At 39.9% G+C, this 18,906-nt stretch overlaps 1 protein-coding gene across 4 annotated transcripts in view; it reads right to left on the reverse strand.

Annotated features, from left to right (window-relative positions):
• The window catches only part of LOC309540002 (sodium channel protein type 1 subunit alpha), a 106,003-nt gene that overhangs the window by 9,790 nt on the left and 77,307 nt on the right, over window positions 1-18,906 (reverse strand). For all 4 annotated transcript variants that reach the window (XM_082236557.1, XM_082236555.1, XM_082236556.1 and 1 more), the window contains exons 14-22: window positions 16,760-16,998; window positions 14,973-15,146; window positions 13,766-14,122; window positions 12,735-13,211; window positions 12,021-12,138; window positions 10,847-11,001; window positions 10,061-10,234; window positions 8,582-8,704; window positions 179-460 (exon numbers count right to left, since the gene is read on the reverse strand). In XM_082236557.1, the coding sequence (XP_082092683.1) occupies window positions 179-460; window positions 8,582-8,704; window positions 10,061-10,234; window positions 10,847-11,001; window positions 12,021-12,138; window positions 12,735-13,211; window positions 13,766-14,122; window positions 14,973-15,146; window positions 16,760-16,998 (2,099 nt within the window). The remainder of the gene's footprint in view (window positions 1-178; window positions 461-8,581; window positions 8,705-10,060; window positions 10,235-10,846; window positions 11,002-12,020; window positions 12,139-12,734; window positions 13,212-13,765; window positions 14,123-14,972; window positions 15,147-16,759; window positions 16,999-18,906) is intronic.

Raw genomic sequence — 18,906 nt, forward strand, 5'->3', positions numbered from 1 at the left:
TTTAGGCTACCTTCATTTTATATTCTGGCAGTCTACAGTGATTCCATGACCCTCTTACCACCGAATTCCTAGCAAATTCCTATGAGCCTGATCAGACTGTAAGTGACAAAATAGTTGAACCAACTTTTTATTGTACACTAAGTAAACAAGAAGTAGTCTGTAAAGAGTGTTCACTTACTACTTGCAGTAAAGAAAGATACCCAAATCCCACATTATCAAAGTTAACTTTCACATTTTTCCATCTGGCGGATTCATTTCTTCGTATGAGCTCCTCACACTGAGTCCTATTGAAAACTTCTTCGATTGTGAACATGTCACCAGTTGTGGTATTAATGCAGTGGTAGAACTTGCCAGCAAACAAGTTTACTCCCATGATGCTGAAAATTAGCCAGAATATAAGACAAACGAGAAGCACGTTCATGATGGATGGAATCGCTCCTAGAAGGGCATTCACAACCACCTAATACACAAATACAGGAGGGGGGAAAGAGTATAAGAATACTTACAGCAGTAACATAATCACTCTGTTGCACCAATGCATAATTTTTCTGTTTTATTTTATTTTTTAGAGTGAATTATTAAATTGCTAATTACAATTTTGATTGCAACAGAGTCCCTATTTTAAAGAAAACTTTCACATATGCAACAACATCAAAGATGAGAAAACTAAAATACTTAAATAAAAGTAAAAACTAAAAAAACCTGATAATAGTAACATGAAGATTGTTGATCTCTGTAAAAAAAGAGATATATGTTAAAATACTAATACAGAAAATTAAAATATAAACTGAAATGACTGTATAATTTCTTTAAAACTAAAAACACAAAATGTCAATAATGTTATCAAAGAGAATTAGTCAAGATTAGTATATATATATATCTTGTACAGTTAACCATGCATTATTATTACAAAGATTAATTTCTTTGCAGAAGAAAGCCAGACAGTTTTGCAATATGTGCTTATTTAAATAATCACATAGTTTATTTCAAGCTCCAGTCTTTATTGAGAAAATGAATCTATTTTCAGTTTAAACATTTTGTTTAAAAATGAATAAATGAAAAATTCGTATGTCCTTATAGCTAGTTGTTTAATGAAAGTATCAAAAACATTTAAACACAATGGACTCCTTGACTAAATCAAGAAACACCTTACTTTATTGACTGCAATACATCTGTAAGTTTATCTAATAAAACATGACTGGGAAGAATGCTATCAAGAAAGCTAAGATGTTAACGAGCCTAAGATCCCTTGAGTGGAGTTCCACTCGTGGAAAGGTCACTCCCTCTGCAGTCCCCTAGATATCTGCTCCGGGGGTCCAAGGGGGCGGACTGGGGGGAATCTGTGAATGTTCACTCTCCACCTTATGTTAGTGGGAGCCCCTGTTGGCTCAAAGGACCTTCTAGAAACAGAATGGCACCTATAGAACCAACACAAGTTTTCTTTCCTCCCCAAAACTGCTATACTGTTTTGGGGGGGATGGGGACGGTGGAGAGGTTATTAATATTTAAATGTGGAATAAACTTCCTTTTCAGCATTAATTAGCATGGCTGTACTCCAACATGTAGGCACAGAACAACCACAACTTTATTTGAGGAACCCTCTCCAAAAACCCAAATCCTACTGATAGGGTCTTTGGCAGAGAAAGAGAGAGAGGGTTCCTGACCACCATCCTTTTTCTAATTGATGGGATTTAACTTTTGCCCCAAGAGGGCTCTTCATGCACAGTCCACAATCCATAGATCGATGGATTGAGCAGCAGAACTGCACAAGCAGGACCTATTTGTGGCTTCATATCCAGGGAGGGATACACATGCAGAAAAAGCCTGTAACTGGATCAGGGAGATATGCGCTTTGTTTACAATTAGTAAGTTTTTAAATGCATGTTCCCAGCATCAATCACCTTCAGAGGAGTGAGCACTAGAGGCCTGGTATGCAAGTCTCGTTAAACCATAGTTAAAATAAAACCACAGTTTGCTGCAAATGTGCAGTGTTCTGGTGCGGTGCTGGGAAACAAGCTTGCCAAAAACAATCCTTGGTTACCACTTGCGGTTTCTTTAGAGAGAAACAAACCACCGTGAGCCCAGGTTTGATTGCAACCCTGCCTAGGCTTCGTTTCCTGGCAGCACGGCAGCAGAAGAGGAGAAACGCTTGGGATTTTAGCAGCCTGCGTTAGCTCGTTACACACAAGCCGTGGTTCATTTCAACAATAGTTTGACCACAATGTGATGTGCAAACTGTGTTGCGGTTTTTGCAAAGCCTTGCTGACTGTAAAAATACCAAGGAACAACCAGAGCAGGCCCTCAGAACCCAGTCCAAACACAAGTTATGAACTTCGGGGGGGGTGTCCTTGGAGCTCACACAGCTGCTTAGAAAGCTCCTTTCCCAACTTAGAAACTTGTGCATGGCAGTGCTTTGAAATGATTTTGCTTCAAGCCTGGCTAACTACGCTGCAGCAAGGTTTCCTTTCTCTCAAAAGCGTTCAGGGTTAGGTCATGCCCCTTCTCCCAACACCACTTCCCATATAGCCGCATGCTGTGGTTATTTTGGAAACAGCATTCTAGGCTCTTTTTGCTGTACCCCAGCGCTTAAGTTGTGCAGCTGGCAGCGGCCATAGGGAATGAAGGATGAGTGATCTCGAAGGCAGGCCCTGCCTTCTAAGGTGACAGCCTCCTTGCTGCTCTCCTAAACCTTGAGCAGCGCTGTGGGGAACTCATGTGACTATGGGGCCATCTTGCCTAGCTGATGGTTAAATAGAACATGATATACTAATAGCAAGCTCATTCCCCAAGTGCCTATCCTTACATAGGCAAACAGCACCATCCACACACAAGATGTGGGGTTTTTTTTTTTGGGGGGGGACCCAAGATTAGCAGAAGTAAGAAATTATTTAGGGAAAAACTATAAAAGGAGGGGGCCCCTGACAGTGTATTGAAGACTGAGCATGCTCAGTGGGCACAGAATGTTGGGAGGAAATGGAAAACTTCTCGGTAGTGGTGCCCGCCCTGTGGAACGCCCTCCCACCAGATGTCAAAGAGAAAAACAACTACCAAACTTTTAGAAGTCATCTGAAGGCAGCCCTGTTTAAGGAAGTTTTTAATGTTTAATAGGTTATTGTATTTTAGTGTTCAGGAACGCGGGTGGCGCTGTGGGTAAAAGCCTCAGCGCCTAGGGCTTGCCGATCGAAAGGTCGGCGGTTCGAATCCCCGTGGCGGGGTGCGCTCCCGCTGCTCGGTCCCAGCGCCTGCCAACCTAGCAGTTCGAAAGCACCCCCGGGTGCAAGTAGATAAATAGGGACCGCTTACCAGCGGGAAGGTAAACGGCGTTCCGTGTGCTGCGCTGGCTCGCCAGATGCAGCTTGTCACGCTGGCCACGTGACCCGGAGGTGTCTCCGGACAGCGCTGGCCCCGGCCTATAGATGTGAGATGGGCGCACAAACCCCAGAGTCTGTCAAGACTGGCCCGTTCGGGCAGGGGTACCTTTACCTTTACCTTTTTATTTTAGTGTTCAGTTGGAAGCCGCCCAGAGTGGCTGGGGAAACCCAGCCAGATGGGCAGGGTATAAATAAATTATTATTATTATTAACTGTGGTGAGTGGAATAGAGTATCCTGGAAGAGGGAATGGCTGGCTGAAAACCTGAGCAGGAGCATTTCACACTACAGTATTCTGCTGCAGGTTCTCCTTTCAGGATAAAGCTTTGTCCTATAAGGTGGAACCCCAACATGTAAATTGGAAGGTTACAGTACAGGTAGTTTGCATGGTAGTAAAAATCAGGGGAAAGGGAGGAGTTGGCATGGCGATTGAATTATCTCATTATGGTGGAACATAATGCTTGGCATTTAGAGGGCTTTTGGTCAGGGGATATTTTGGAGCTGAACGTTTGTTTATTCTCTTTTCTTTCTCACAAGGAGACAGTTTGATATAAATGAAGTCACAGAACTGGTTAAATCTCAAGTATATGAATTTTTCTTCAGCCTTAACAAAATTCACTTGAAATGCTCATCATTTCAGAACAAATGTGTTGGCAGGGGTGGGGAAGTTCTGGCCCTGCAGTGCTGCTGGACTCCAACTCCTATCAGGTCCAACCAGCATGGTCAAAAGTCAAGGATGATGGGAGCTGGAGTCCATCAACATTTAGAGAGCCATAAGTTAGCCATTCCTGGTGTATTTCAGTCTTACATAGCTTTCTACTTTGGAGTTTGAATAACCCTTCCATGACCAGAACGCCACCTTTGACACCAACCCATTGATTTTAGCCTTTGTTAATGTTTCTCTCTTGTCATTATTTCTGGCCTTATAGAATGAAACAATCTAGGGGCGAAAGCTGTGTGAAACAATCAAGCTGCGAAAAGTAATTAATTACTGCAGAAGGATTGAAGGAGGAATTAGCTGTCCACCTCACCCATAAAAATAAATTGGCTATGCAAAGATAATTCAGTAATTAGACCTGGAGAAATGGAAAACATGTTTCTGATTCTGTCAATTGTAAAAAGAGTTATTACTGCATCAACGTAAGAGGCATTTTTAAGCATATCTTCTGAATTGTACAGAATAAAGATACCAATTTGCTTTTCATGTTGCTGTCTCGGAAACTGGACTGGAAATTTGAAATATGATATCACTTTAAAGCAATCAGCCAGAAATGTGCATAAGACATGCAAAACTAAAACTGCAAGGTGGATTAATTTTTAAAAACTCCTTTTCCGCTTTACTGCTCTAAGAAAAATACATCAAGCACGGCGTAACATGCTCTCTTTCAGTGAGTTTACACATAAACACATGCTTTACATATTTTGAACTACTGCAAGATCATTACATTACAGGGAGTTTTAAAAATGGTAAATATAAAGCAATGGATATATTCAAATCTCACTTTGCATGTAGTTATAAGCATTGATCTACGTGCACTGAGATTAGAATATAGCTTCCAATCTGTGACAGATTTAATTCACATAAAAGCGATTATTTACTTTGCCTTCCAGCACCTCTGTGGAGTTAGGATGGTTTAAATTTACTTTTGAATATATTTAAACAGTTCTCACAATAACACAACAGCCTTGCATTTTTTAAACGCTTACTTTGATAAATAATTCCCCTGTCCCTGTTGTGCATGTTAAAATAGTTGTTATACTTCACAGACTTACGTTGTCCTTAGGTCTTGGATTTTTCTTCCGCATAGGAATAATTTTACCGAATTTCGAACAGAGAAATCATATGAAGTTAATTTGAAGCTCCACATTTAAGTATAATGATACAAATATGTGAAAACCCAAACTTGATAGGTAAGAACAACAGGTCAGAATTTTAGGTTCTGATTTCATGGTTGTTGTTTTTTGTTGTTGTTTTTTTTGCAAGCTGCTTTAAAATTTGGTGTGGTCTATTCCACCAGTCAATTAAACAAAACCATTTTTTAAATAACACATTGAAAAAAAAGACAGTTGATGCTTGACCTCAGTTTCATTTAAATCTGAACAGTATTTTTTATCGCCGACTAGACTACAAAGTGGTTAACTAAAGGTCTTGTTTATGATGCCTTCTTTCCCTCACAAGACTGGCCCTTAATTCTGTAACAGTTTTCATCTCTCTAAACTATCCTCAAATCGAGATGCAGTGCTTGTCATCTTTCACTCCAAAGTAGCCTCTAAACCCATTTGGCTCTTTGGCTGCTTTAGTCAGAGGTCATGAATTCCCAGTTCAGCACCAGACTCTGAACACGGCTTGTCAGAAAAACCTGGTATTATTTGAGTCATGCTGAGAATGGAAGTCCCAGAAGACCAATAGCAGATACTACTGGAGAAGCTTTGGAGTCCCTGTGGAAGATTAGCAATGCCAAACATAGAAAGATATTATAACAAATTTTGTGAAGCATGCTATTGGGCCCAGGGTGCTTCGAGACTGCTGTTTATTGTGGGATCAGTACAGTCATACCTTGGATCCCAAACGCCTTGCAAGTCGAACGCTTTGGCTCCCAAACGCCCCAAATTCAGAAGTGAGTGTTCCAGTTTGTGAACGTTCTTTGGAAACCAAACGTCTGACGCAACTTTTGTGGCTTCTGATTGGCTGGAGGAATGCAGCCAATCGGAAGCCGCACCTTGGTTTCTGAACGTTTTGGAAGTCAAATGGACTTCCGGAATGGATTTTGTTTGACTTCCGAGGTAGCCCTCTACTGATCACACATGCAGGTTTCTTCAACATAGCATCAAAATATCTGCTCACATGTCTCTCCCCCCCACCCATTTAATCCAGATTTACACTTTCTGCAGAACATCCAGTAGACTAAGAAGAAAACCTGGTGCCCACGACTCATTTGCAATGTCAGAATGACTTGCTTGTAATATTCTGTCTCTATGTGGAAGCACTGCATTGGCACTAGTTCAGTGCTGCAGTTATCATGGAAGAAAACAAGGAGGCATTAATGATTTCCATTCATCATTTCTCTGCCACCAACCCAATCCTGCCTTTGCCATGTCCCCACAAAATGAAGTTGCTGAAATGAAAACTGTCTCAAAAGAGTGCAGTTCAGTGACTCCTTTGAGAGCTGGTCAGGTTTTATGTCTGAGATTTTTTTTTCCCTGTTCACGAATCATTCATTAACAGACACACTGATTTCTGTGAATTTCTGTGAATGGACACACTGATTTCTAAATTTGGGCCAAGTGCTTTGGACAGATAATGTTTACTGTTCAAGTTGTTTGTGCCCTTAATCCATTTAATCTGTTTATAATTGACTTTGAATTATCAGCCATATGTTGCTTATTTTGTTCTTTGGCTTAATGAGAGAGGGCCTTTAAGTGGGAGAACATGCACAGGAAATTGTGAAAAACTGACACTGTTGTGTACACGACTCCTTGGTTCCTTTTAAATATCATTAAAGAGAAAAATCGCAATGGAGATTGTGAATGGAAAAATGAAACCTAGTATAATCATATTCCTTATTCATATGAACCAGAAATTTTGAAATTTATTTATTTTCAGGTCGCCATATTCTTGGTACTCGTATTACATGAACATTTAGCAGCATTGCTATTCTTGTAGATTACTTAGGAATGAGTACAAAGGACAACAGTTCCCCAAACATTTGTGCCAACAAAAACATATTTGCAAGAATGTTCATGAATAGTAAATAAAAAGAAGTATGAACATGGATAAACCAAACAGTCAGTTAAAAAACTGAATGAATGTTCGTGAACACTACAGCAATTGACCAGCTCTTACCCTATTCCACTGCTGACTTCTCAATTCATGAATTTCTTGTTTAAAAGGATTTGTTGAAATTAAGGGGTGGTTAGATGCACCTGAAATTCATGTATCGAGTCAGTTTCAATTTACAATATTTCTTCTTAGAAATTTTGAAGAAAATATATGCAACCTGATGGATACAATTTGAGGAACTGAGCTCCAGTATTCAGAATTTTGTTTCATGGTACTGATGCGGCTTTTACATCTCATGAGTAATTAGACAGCATGTTATGTTATTGGCTGCCCATCTCACTAGAAAGGTTTTCTTTTATCATTATTCAAAAGCTGTTTCCTCTTATGTTTCCATGAAGTGGCAAAAAAGAGCATTCTCTAAAAATAACAGGTTTGAACAACATGCAGTTTTGATCAGGTTGTATAGGGAGTGTAAATGAATGTTTTTAACGGAAGTCTTTGGAGTTTTGCTGGTGACTTCAACACAGGCACAAATTCACCCAGTAACTTTAAGGAACAGAAGAAAACAGGGGTATAGTGCGGTAAGGAACTTTTCCCAGAGAAATGTTAAGCCGTGGTCCTGACTTACCCCAGAAAGAAAACATGTAACACTGCATGATTTGTGTAGATAATGCTGGGGGATTGCTGGAATTACTTTAACTGTTTTGGAAATTATTAGCTATTGTGAAAAAGAAAGAAAAATAATCCATTGAGTTGTCTGGTTAAATTAGTCACGTAAGCAAGTTTAGTCCAATCAGTGAGACCATAAAAAAATTAAATCTTACTGAGTTGTCTACATGGTATGATTACTAGTTGTCCTTGTATGCCACTAGGTTTAAGTAGTTCATTGTCAAAAACTGAGAGAGGGAAAGAGAGAGGGACAGAGACCTATATGGAGACCTGATAGTAATCAAATTTGACCTACTGAATGAAATTCTAAACTGAAGCCATTAATTTCAGTGGGAATAAATTAATTCTCCGTTAATTTAACTAGCAAGAGAGCTTACAGATCTGGATTTATGAAAGCAGCACACCCTTTCAACAAGCTGTGTAAACTAGATAATGAAGTAAAAAATATTTAATTTATCAGAAACAAAATGACACAGCATCAACTCACCTTTCAAATCACTATTAGCAAATCTGACAAACTCCTCAAATCGGCTAGAAAGTAAAGTAATATGAATGCACACAGCTTATGCGTGGTACTGAATAAAGGGTTAAGGTTTGCTAATGAAGCTTTCTGCTTATCTATTACTGATAAATGTGCAATAGAATGAAAGGGCAGCATTTCTGCATGGTTATGTCATTCCTCACAAAAGCATGCACAGAACATTCCTTACATTTAGGCATGCGTTTTATGTCTGGCAGACTTTTCTCTCATTTCATCTTACCCTCATCCCTTCAAATCTTGACAAGGCCCGTAAAGGTCTCAGAGCTCTCAGGGTCCTGAGGGATTTGATGGCTCCAAGTTCTGAGTAACCCAATGCATTTGCTGTTAAGCTAACCAATGATACCTGTTAAAAAAAAAATAAGAAAAAGAAAAATTGCCACTTTGCATTATATTATGCTATAAGGCTTTGTAGATTCAGGACTGTAGAGTTTCAAGGAATCACAGGACTATAAGCGCTCAGAAGCACATCATCCAGTACATCCTGTGCCAACTTTGGACCTTTAATTCATACATTAGCTCACCATATGAAAGTTGGGCGAATGGGTTGCAGTGGTCAAAATGGGTTTCTCAGTTGACTCTGGAAATGTGTAACAGGGCCTAGTACAGCTAAGAACGAATATTTCAATACAACAAGGGGTAAAAACACACACTTTGGCTATTTTGGGAGGACCACTGAGGCGCAAGGTTGGGTCCCATACAGGAACACAATTTCATTGTTAAAGCCTGGAAAATCTTTCTCTGCAGTAAAATATGTAAGGCTGGAGAGAATTATCAATTTTTTTAAAAAAGGTTTGGTTTGACTTTTCACAATGTGTATATATTCTTAAGTGAATATATAATTTAAATGTTGTTCTCTTTGAGATTTAATTTGCATTCTTTCATGATGCAAGATTTTATTTTTTTTAAAAAAATAAATAAATGCAAAAGGGCATTCCAGATGTTATGATTTGTAATCATAATAGCTGCTGGCACTTGTCACTACCAAGTGTTGCTGTAGAATAGGGATAACCAATGTATTGTCCGTCCCCCCCTCCCAGATATTTAGGACCACTATTTTCATCAGGCCCAGCCAGAATGGCCAATGGTCAAGGGTGATGTAAGTTTTAGCCCATATCTGGAGAGTACCACGTTGGCTACCACCGATATGAAATCCACAATAGTAGAACTCTGTGAAGTTTGCTAATACGATGCCAATATATTATGCATTCTAAAGTTTTAAAGCAATACACTACTTGCTAATAGCCTATTCCAAGGCAATATTAGAGTATTGTTCTTCCACCGTGTGGAAAATGGGTTATGTGCTTATCTTTTATGGTAATTATTATTATTATTATTATTATTATTTGCAAAGGATCTAATATTAATTGTGAACTCATTTTCAGAGTGGACCCCGATGTAAAATGGCACAATCCACACACAGGAGATAGGCATCAGTAGGCCGGGGTGTGTGGAATCCCAATATTAGGAAAAGCACAAAAATATTTTTGGGGGTGGGGAGGGAAGGCCAGTGTGTCCTGAGTCGGCTCAGTGCATGCACAATGTTGATTGGCTGTTTGAGAGAAAGGGAAAGGGAAATTGAAGTGGTATGGATATGTTTTGAAAAAGTCAATGCTAACTGGCTGGCACCCTGAAAAACATGAGCACTCCACATCTGTATATATACAAACATATATATAAATAAAACACTTAGGGTACATACATCAACAATCAGGAAATCCAGCCAACACCAGGCATTAGTAAAGTATGTTTGATATCCATATGCTACCCACTTCAGAAGCATCTCGAGAATGAAGATGTAGGTGAAGACCTTGTCAGCGTATTCTAGAATGATCTTTATAGTCTTCCTCTGTTCAATGTATATGTCTTCAAAGGCCTGCAAATTGTTCCCAAATGTTTAGTGTTATTGTTTATTATGGTAGCAGGACTGGAAGATTGGTTTGCTTTTCACTTTGTTCCTAGTCTTTAGTTTAAAAACCTTTTTGCAACCCTTTTAGAGACGCTCTTTTATCTCTGGTATAAATGATAACGCCATACACTCCTGCCATTCTTGCTATTTCTGTAACACAAATGATTTCCTCATATAAAGAAGCAGCACGGTACAATTTTTTGGCCATATTGGAATTCTCATAACATTTAATAGTCCATCTGCAAGACATCTATGAAGTTGTTCCCCCTCCCTACTTTATAAAAACACAAACTGTAGACAGCAGAGACTAATATCATACACCAGTGAATGGGTGAGCTGCAGCAAGTCTAAATAATACAACTTATTTCCTATTTGCCCTGTATTTCCATTAGGTAACATATTTTCTCTCTGTGTCTTATCTTAATCAAAAGTGAATTTGTCACTTGTATTAGATATTTCATGGGTGCTAGAGACAACTAGCAACAAGTGAAATTATTATTCAGTTTCCATAATTTCAAAAGCAGAAATATATATATATATGTAACGTTTATTTTTAACGTCTCTTCTGTTTTCACTTACCAGCGCACCACTGCTAAGAAGAATCATAAAGACAATGAAGGTTTCAAACCAGTTGTGCTCAACAATTCGGAAACAGGTTTTTCTAAGATTCCACCATTGTTTTCCTCTCCCGGCCTCTACACTAACATCACAGCACTTGAACCTTCTCACGCAACCTGAAACAATAAATTAGATTTTTGAGGAGACAGAAGGAAAACCCTCCTGATATTAATTACTTTCACATATCCCACTGTGACATCTGAATTACAGTGGTACCTTGGTTTAAGAAAAGCTTTGTTAATGAACAACTTGGATTAAGGATGCTGCAAACCCGGAAGCAGGTGTTTTGGTTTGTGAGCTTTGCCTTGGAAGCAGAACATGTTCCGCTTCCTGTTGAGTGCAAATTGAGTCCCCCGCTGCTTTGGGAAAGCACCCCTTGGTTTAAGAACACTTTGGTTTAAGAACAGACTTCTGGAACGGATTAAGTTCGTAAACCAAGGTATCACTGTATTAAGCTGTGGTCTTTCTGCAAGAATATTAACTTCCTGTAGAACAGGGGTGGCTAACCCCCCCCCATATGGGGCGGGTAGGATTCCATGATTGTAGTGGCATCAGCAAATGTTAACCCTCTCCTCAGACAATCTACGTACATCCAGTGACATAGCGTGGGTTGCCAGCACTTGGGACCATGGAGGGAGTGGGGTGGGAAGGAGAGAAATGGACAGAGTACACATTCACATTCAACTGTGTCTGTATCACCTAGGAGTTTGCAGCTGCAGAAATAAGAAAAGAAGAGCTGTTCCATTGTCTGGAAAGGCCACTTCCTGGTTTGCATGGAGAAGCCATTTTCAGCAGAGCCAGCAACAGAAGTGCGCAGTTGTATTGAGGCAGCACTGTGTTGAAATTTTGCACACCTAACAATTTTGCGCCATTGCATGCATCAGCTGAATTTGTGTGGGTGGGTGGGTGCTTATATAAATGTCTGCCTGTCTGCAACTATGTCCTGTGGACACACCACGGGAATATGTGCCCCCTGCCTAGGATGGTTGGCCAAGAGAGAATGTGGCCCTGAACCAAAAAAGCATTAGCCACCCCACAGATGGCTCACATTCCATCACAGCTCATCTCTTCTAGCGAGAAAGCTAACACAAACATTTCAGAAGCCACACCAACATTTCAGATTCTGAATATTGACCTTCTGTAAAGCAAGCTTCAGGTTCAGCTGCTTCCTCGGGTTCTACTTCCGGTTGTTCTTCGGCAGGAAGTCCAATATCAACAGTGCTTCCTTCGGATGAGCTAGAAGAATTTAGCTTCTGTTAAAGAAAAAAATAAAGGTGGAGAAAAACAACAACATTGATACAAGAATACACTCAGGTTTGCAAAACTCCTTGCGTGACTGCTCACAGTTCATTAGTGCTTATTAGTGTTCAGTATCTGAAGAAGTGTGCATGCACACAAAAGCTCATACCAATAACAAACTTAAGTTGGTCTCTAAGGTGCTACTGGAAGGATTTTTTTTTCAACTACAGCAAACCAACATGGCTACCTACCTGTATCTAGTGTTTCTGGTAACTTTTATCAGATGTTATATATATTGTCATTTGCATGAAAGTTGCCCTTGGATTAGGAATTGCGCAAACAACACAAATTGCGACAGGACTGAAACCATGTGATTTACAGCAGCAATATCAATGAAGTAGATGACAAAAAGTCATTATGGGTGCTCTTTGTTACATTTGAAGGGCTTTAAGGAGGTCTTTTTTTTAAGCAACCAAGCGGGATATAAATTATATGAAATAATAATAAAAATTCTCTAATTTGACACTGGCTAAATCCTAAAAAGCAATACAGATATAGATTGTTGTTATTATTACTAGATCAAGTAGATTAACAGTATTTAAAGGTTCACCTCTTTGCTTTCTTCCAAATCTGATTCACTGCTGAACTCCTCTGTATTTAAATTTTCAAAATCGGATTCTCCAAGAGCTATTGGCACAGTCACAGTCAGGCTTGGGTTATTTATGAATGACATGTAATCACTTTCATCAATGATGTATTTTTCCACACTGCTCCCTGTCCCTATGCCGCTTGTGGTTCCATTCACATCCCTAAGATAATCCAGATCTTTACCAATTTCAATAGTATGGTTAGAAATGCAGCTGTTCTTATTTAGCTCCTCAAGGGGCTTGATTTCGTCCAAAGCTTTCTGCTTTTTAACGAAGGACTTTTGGATGAATTCTCGGATTTTTCTTTTCATGTATTCTACTCCTCTATCTATTCTTGCCACAGCAATCTGGAGATTGTTCATTTCGTTGTCATCATCTGTGGCAGCAAGGTTGTCTGCACTAAATGAGCTCAGCAGCAACGCCAAAAATAGATTCAGTACCTAAACAAAAGGGAGGGGAGGGAGAGAAAAAGATCCTAATTTTTGCTCAGTTTATGTATTGCCCTGGAATAACATGTGTGAGATAAAGGCCTGCAGCCCAGTACATAAACCTAGCATTGTAGATTGAGAAGGGATTCATGCATAGTGTAGGCAACTATGAAGGAGATTAAGGGCTGACATCTCTCCCAGCAAAACTGCCTACTAGTAAGTCCATTCACTGCTCTCCTCCTCTCCTGTCTGCACAGCTTGACATGATACTGTTTGCCAATTCCTACTCAAGGTCATTGCAAGGTTTTATATTGGCCCAAAAGCGTATAAAGCGAAGGAAGAGTGGATGCTAGAAAAACATTTTTTTGGATAAACTGGTAACTATGATTTCGCTTTCCAATTCTTTCTAGTGTTAAAATGAATATGAAACTTTGATCACTTTGTTCACTGATTATCTGAAAAACCTCCCCTGTAAATGGATGTGTTTTAAGAGCTTTGATGAAACAGTCCAGGCTATTTTCTAGACTCAGTATAGATCTAGATTTATTTTTTTCAAAGTTACATACCACTAAATTTCCAATCACCATAACCATCATGAATACTGTAAGGCACATGGCTTGACCTGCAACTTCCATACAGTCCCACATGGTTTCTATCCATTCTCCGCAAAGGACTCGGAACACGATCAAGAAAGAGTGGAAAAAGTCGTTCATGTGCCAGCGTGGAAGCTCACAGTCCTTTGCAATCTTGCACACACATTCCTTGTAGCTTTTGCCGAACAGCTGCATGCCCACCACGGCAAAAATGAAGACTATGATGGCCAACACCAAGGTCAGATTTCCCAAAGCTCCCACAGAGTTGCCGATAATTTTGATCAGCATATTTAGCGTCGGCCAGGATTTTGCCAATTTGAAAACCCGGAGCTGGAAAACAAAAAAGGTAAATTGACAAATGTTGTCTGTAAGGGTGAATACAAACTTGTGAAAAAGTTTGTGGCCCACTCCGGAAAAAGTTAAGTGCCACTAAGTTCCACTGAAATTGATGGGGCTTTAGTAACGCCATGATTCAAGCATTATGTAGATTTAAGTCTTGTTTAACTAATTTATTTCAAATGAATTCTCTGTAGAATTGCACTGAAAGCCTGCAAACTTGTGCGCACTTCCGTAGGCCAAACAGTATGAGATGTTAGTCACAGGTTTTAAATAAGGGTGGTTAAGCTAACCAATTCATTTTGAAGCTCTGATCCAGAACATGCTCCTGATATAGATCAGGACCCTAAATCAGTTTTCAGTTAAAAAAATTATCTCTTAATTGGCTTCTCCTTGCTCCCTCATAGGTAGTGTTTGCAGTAAACATCAATTTTTGGGAATAGAAAGCAGCTGCAGGAGCCCATTTTCAACAGAAACCTGCCATGGGTCCCCAGTCCACACCCAGGGGAGGTTTCAGATAGGGACCCCATGGCAAATTTCTCTCCAGAATCGAAGTGTCCAGATTAAACACCCTTGTTTAAATATCTGACTTGAATCTTGGCCCTACAGCTCACTGAAACTCATGGAACTTGTTGAGTAAATGCATGCCACATCATTGGTTTCAATGGGATTTAGTATTGACTAACTTTCACTGGACTGTGTCTTTTATAATGTACATTTTCCATTTAAGATAGCTCTACAACATTTTTTATTTTTAGATTCTCAGAATTCCTAAAATCATGGAAAAGGAAATAAGATGATTCAACAATAACATTGGCTAGACATATCGGTTGAAACAATTTACCAATCTGAAAGACCGAAGAACTGACAGTCCTTCCACGTCTGCCAGGCCAAGTTCAACTAAACTAAGGGTGACAATAAAGCCATCAAAAATGTTCCAGCCTTCTTGGAAGTAATAATAGGGATCCATGGCTACTAGTTTCAGAAACATTTCTCCCGTGAAGATTCCAGTGAAAACCTAAATGGGAAATACAAATACATGAAGTTTAAAATTACTGTAGAAGTTTAAAATTACAGCAGACATACAGAAGATGACCATGGCTACACGAAGCATGCCTACAAATGTTTTTGGAGATCTTTGTTCATTCATCTTTTAGCACTGGATTCTTTCATTGATTTTTCTAAAAGCAGCATGTGGGCATACACAACAGCACGTTGGCAACTACACATGGCAAATGGCCCTGAGGGAAAACGTTCCCATGTCTGTCACCTGTACTTTGAGCCACTGTTCAAACCTAACAATGTTGGAACAATAATGTATGATGGCTGCCCTGAAAATGACTGAGCTGTCTTGTCTCTTTCCAACTCTCATCTTCCTTTCTGGGCATTAGATTCCCTGTTTTTGGAGAACATACAGCCAGCCTTCACCCATGAGCACTCCCCAGACAGGTCTTCAATCTGTGGGGCCTGTGCAAAGTTTGAATCTGAGCCAAACTGTCCGATTTTGCTTCTCTCCAAATCTAGACTGTGAACATTTCGCTGCTTACTTTGTTCCCTGGATACATTTGTTGGGCAGATCTGTCAATTTCACTTTCTCATTTTTCCAATCTTAAATTCAATTTGCACGCATAAACTTTCTCACAAAAAAAATTGTCAGCATGTTAGGTCACATTTACAATGTATTTCTCCTCTAACACAGATGCATTTTGTACATGGTTTTTCACTAATAATACATGCCATTTATCCACCCTTTCCACAACACACACATTTTTGTACATGTTATTTCACTGGAGAGCTGCATCTCAAAATTCAGACAAGTGTGGTTTTCAAAGGATGGATGAGTTTCAGTCTGTATATTGTTTCAGGAAGTGCAAATTAAGTAGGTTCACATTACTGTGAGAACCAGACTTAATTTACGCCCCCCCCATCCTTGAGAGAACTGTGGCTTAGTCAATCATTGGCAAATGTGCCAATGCCACAAGTGCAATATTGTGCTAGTGCGGCAGAAGACACTGTGCATATTTCCCCATAAGAATAGCTAAAACAGAAAAATAAGCAGGGCATTACAGTAGTCAACATCAATGGATTTCAGTCATCACATTATTAAACGTCTAGGACTGCGTCCAGCTAAGTCATATTACAGGTAGACTCACTGAAATCAATACTTTCAGTGGTTCCACTCCAAGTATGACTTAAGTTAGCTATGTCGCCTAATCTTGAAGACAATTTAAAATTCAGAAGTGGAATTCTAGACAGATCTTTCTGTTCATATATTCTGGTCAGAGGTGCCATCTTGGGAGTGTGATTAGGGGTAGCCATTGTTGCTGCTTTTGAAAGTCCTGGTATGTAATTATATTTCCACCATACATTCCTTTGATCTAGATAATTCAGAATGCCACTACACTGAAAATGAACAATGAAGAAAACCACTTTATATCAAAGGGTTTATGAAGACAAAGTTATATGAGTTCGAAATGAAACCTCCTGTATGTTGCGTTGGCATACACAGCTATCCAAGCATTATCCACCACTAGTTTCTTTATTAAAGGGGTAGGGAGTGCAATTTTTAACTTAGCCTTTATAAACAAACAAAAGTTAACTATCTTGTGCAATATCCAATGGATGACTTACCAGGTTCCCAACAGAAAGTACATTACTGAATTCATCTGTCATTGGGTAATGTTCCATTGCCATGAAAAGGGTATTTAAAACAATGCAAATCGTAATAGCAAGATCAACAAATGGATCCATCACCACGATGTTAACAAAATGCTTTACTTTCAGCCAACATGGACAGCAGTCCCAGATCAAGAAAATGTTTGCAAACTTGTACCAACACGGCGGGCACTTCTGCCGTGACTCTTCAAGTTCTGTTAAAAAGAAAAAGAAGACCACACTGTTTCATGCTGACTCTTCCTAATTCAGGAAATGCCACCTCAAACATGGCTAAGACAAAACCAAAGAGAGAGAGAGAGAGATGGTTCTATTGTTTCTGCTTCCTCTGGTCCACCTGAGTCCAGAGATAAAGAAATAAGAAGAAAAGATGAAAGGCTGAGTCATGTACGATCTCAAAAATGGTGTCTGGGAACTTAGAAAGTCTACAAAAAACAGGGTAGCCTAGTCAAGCACTCACAACACACACACACCTATATCCAGGGCTTTCCCCCCAGCTGGAACTCACTGGAAATCAGGTGGGAGCCACTGTCATTATAAAATAATGAGAGGCGTCCATGGGGAGTTCCAGCACCTCTTTTTCTTTTTCTAGGAAAATAGCAGTGCATATATCACTGCTCCATGTCCTCAATGAATGAACTTCTCTTAAAACATGGAGACATGGACACAGAGAAGCACCACATTTCAAAAAGGGCATTGTTGAGCTGAAAAATGTATAGAAAAGAATAACCAAAACGAACAGTAGCTCTCTTATATGGAAAGTTACAGTGGCCTGACATCACAATAAGCCAGAATACAGCTTAGAGTGTCCACAGAAAAATTACTTGCTGCTCAGGGGGAGCTCATGCCTGCTGTGCTCTTCCCTGTATGTTTGTTTTTTTAATTTCAGGGCAGGATGACAGCTAAACCAAGGTTTGGCCTAGTGTCTCATCTGAATCCAGGATCACGATTTAAGTTCTCCCCCACTTAACTATGACTACAAACTTAGCTACAGATTGTAGGAGAGACCTGGACCATGATCCTGAGGTCAAACAACAAGCTAAGCCAAAAATTGGCTTACCTGCTGGGCCACAGTGACCGAAAAAGTCTGGGGAGAAGCAAAGTGACTGCAATCTCCTGGATTGCTATCACATTCATGCTAAGCCCTGGTTTGGCTTAGTGTGTCTTCTGAACATAGCCAACGTTTGGTGCTTTTTTGTTTACAGAAATGGAAGATAAGGGAGACACAGTAAATTATGCAGGGGGTCGCGAACGTGGATGGAGAAGCCCCACCCTTCCCACATAATATTAGAAGCCAAAGTCATCATAATGCTAACTAGCAGGTGCTTCAAGACAGGCGAAGTATTTCTTCAGCACAGTTCACTGCCACAAAACTCAGCAATGGCCTCCAGGTCAGAAGGCTTCAAAAGGAGAGCGGACAAATTTGTGAAGGATAAGTCTGTCAATCGCTGCTAGTCACGATGGCAAAATGGTTTCTACAGGTTCTAAAATATGATGCCATTGAATGTCAATTGCTGTGGAACAACAGCCGAGATATGGCTATTGATCTCATGCCTTGCTTTTGAGTTTCCCCGAGACATCTGGTCGACCACCATGGGAAATGGAATGCTGGACTAGGTAAACCTTTCACCTAAGCCAGCAGGACTATTATGTCCACATGGAATTCCTCAGGTACTGTGGGGGATCACAGGTGCTTAGAATTCTTAAAAGGTCAATACTAGGAACTTGAATTGAGCTCACAATGCTGAATCCGGCCATTGTCAGGAGGGCATAAGGTACACTTCCTTGCAATAGACTTGCTTTTTTAAAGCAGTGATAACTCCACCTGTTTAAAAAAGGTGACAATTCCAATTCCATGTGCACAACCCTTTGCCTTTACAAAACCTCTCCTCTGAGACGCCTTTGCTGTTGCTTAACTTTCTGACTTCTAGTTTCACCAGAAATTGGGACTTCCTTCTTTCCCCTTCCCACCGTTTCATAATCTGTTCTTCCAGCATACATTTCCAAACTGTGTTCTCACATTTCTGCTGCTGGGTCGTCGAGAATCTGAGGAAGCCTAGTGTAACCTACCACAATCTTGTGCATTAACCCTGGCATTCCACAGA

The sequence above is a fragment of the Podarcis vaucheri genome, assembly GCF_965113315.1.
Source record: "Podarcis vaucheri genome assembly, chromosome: 1".
NCBI lineage: Eukaryota > Metazoa > Chordata > Lepidosauria > Squamata > Lacertidae > Podarcis > Podarcis vaucheri.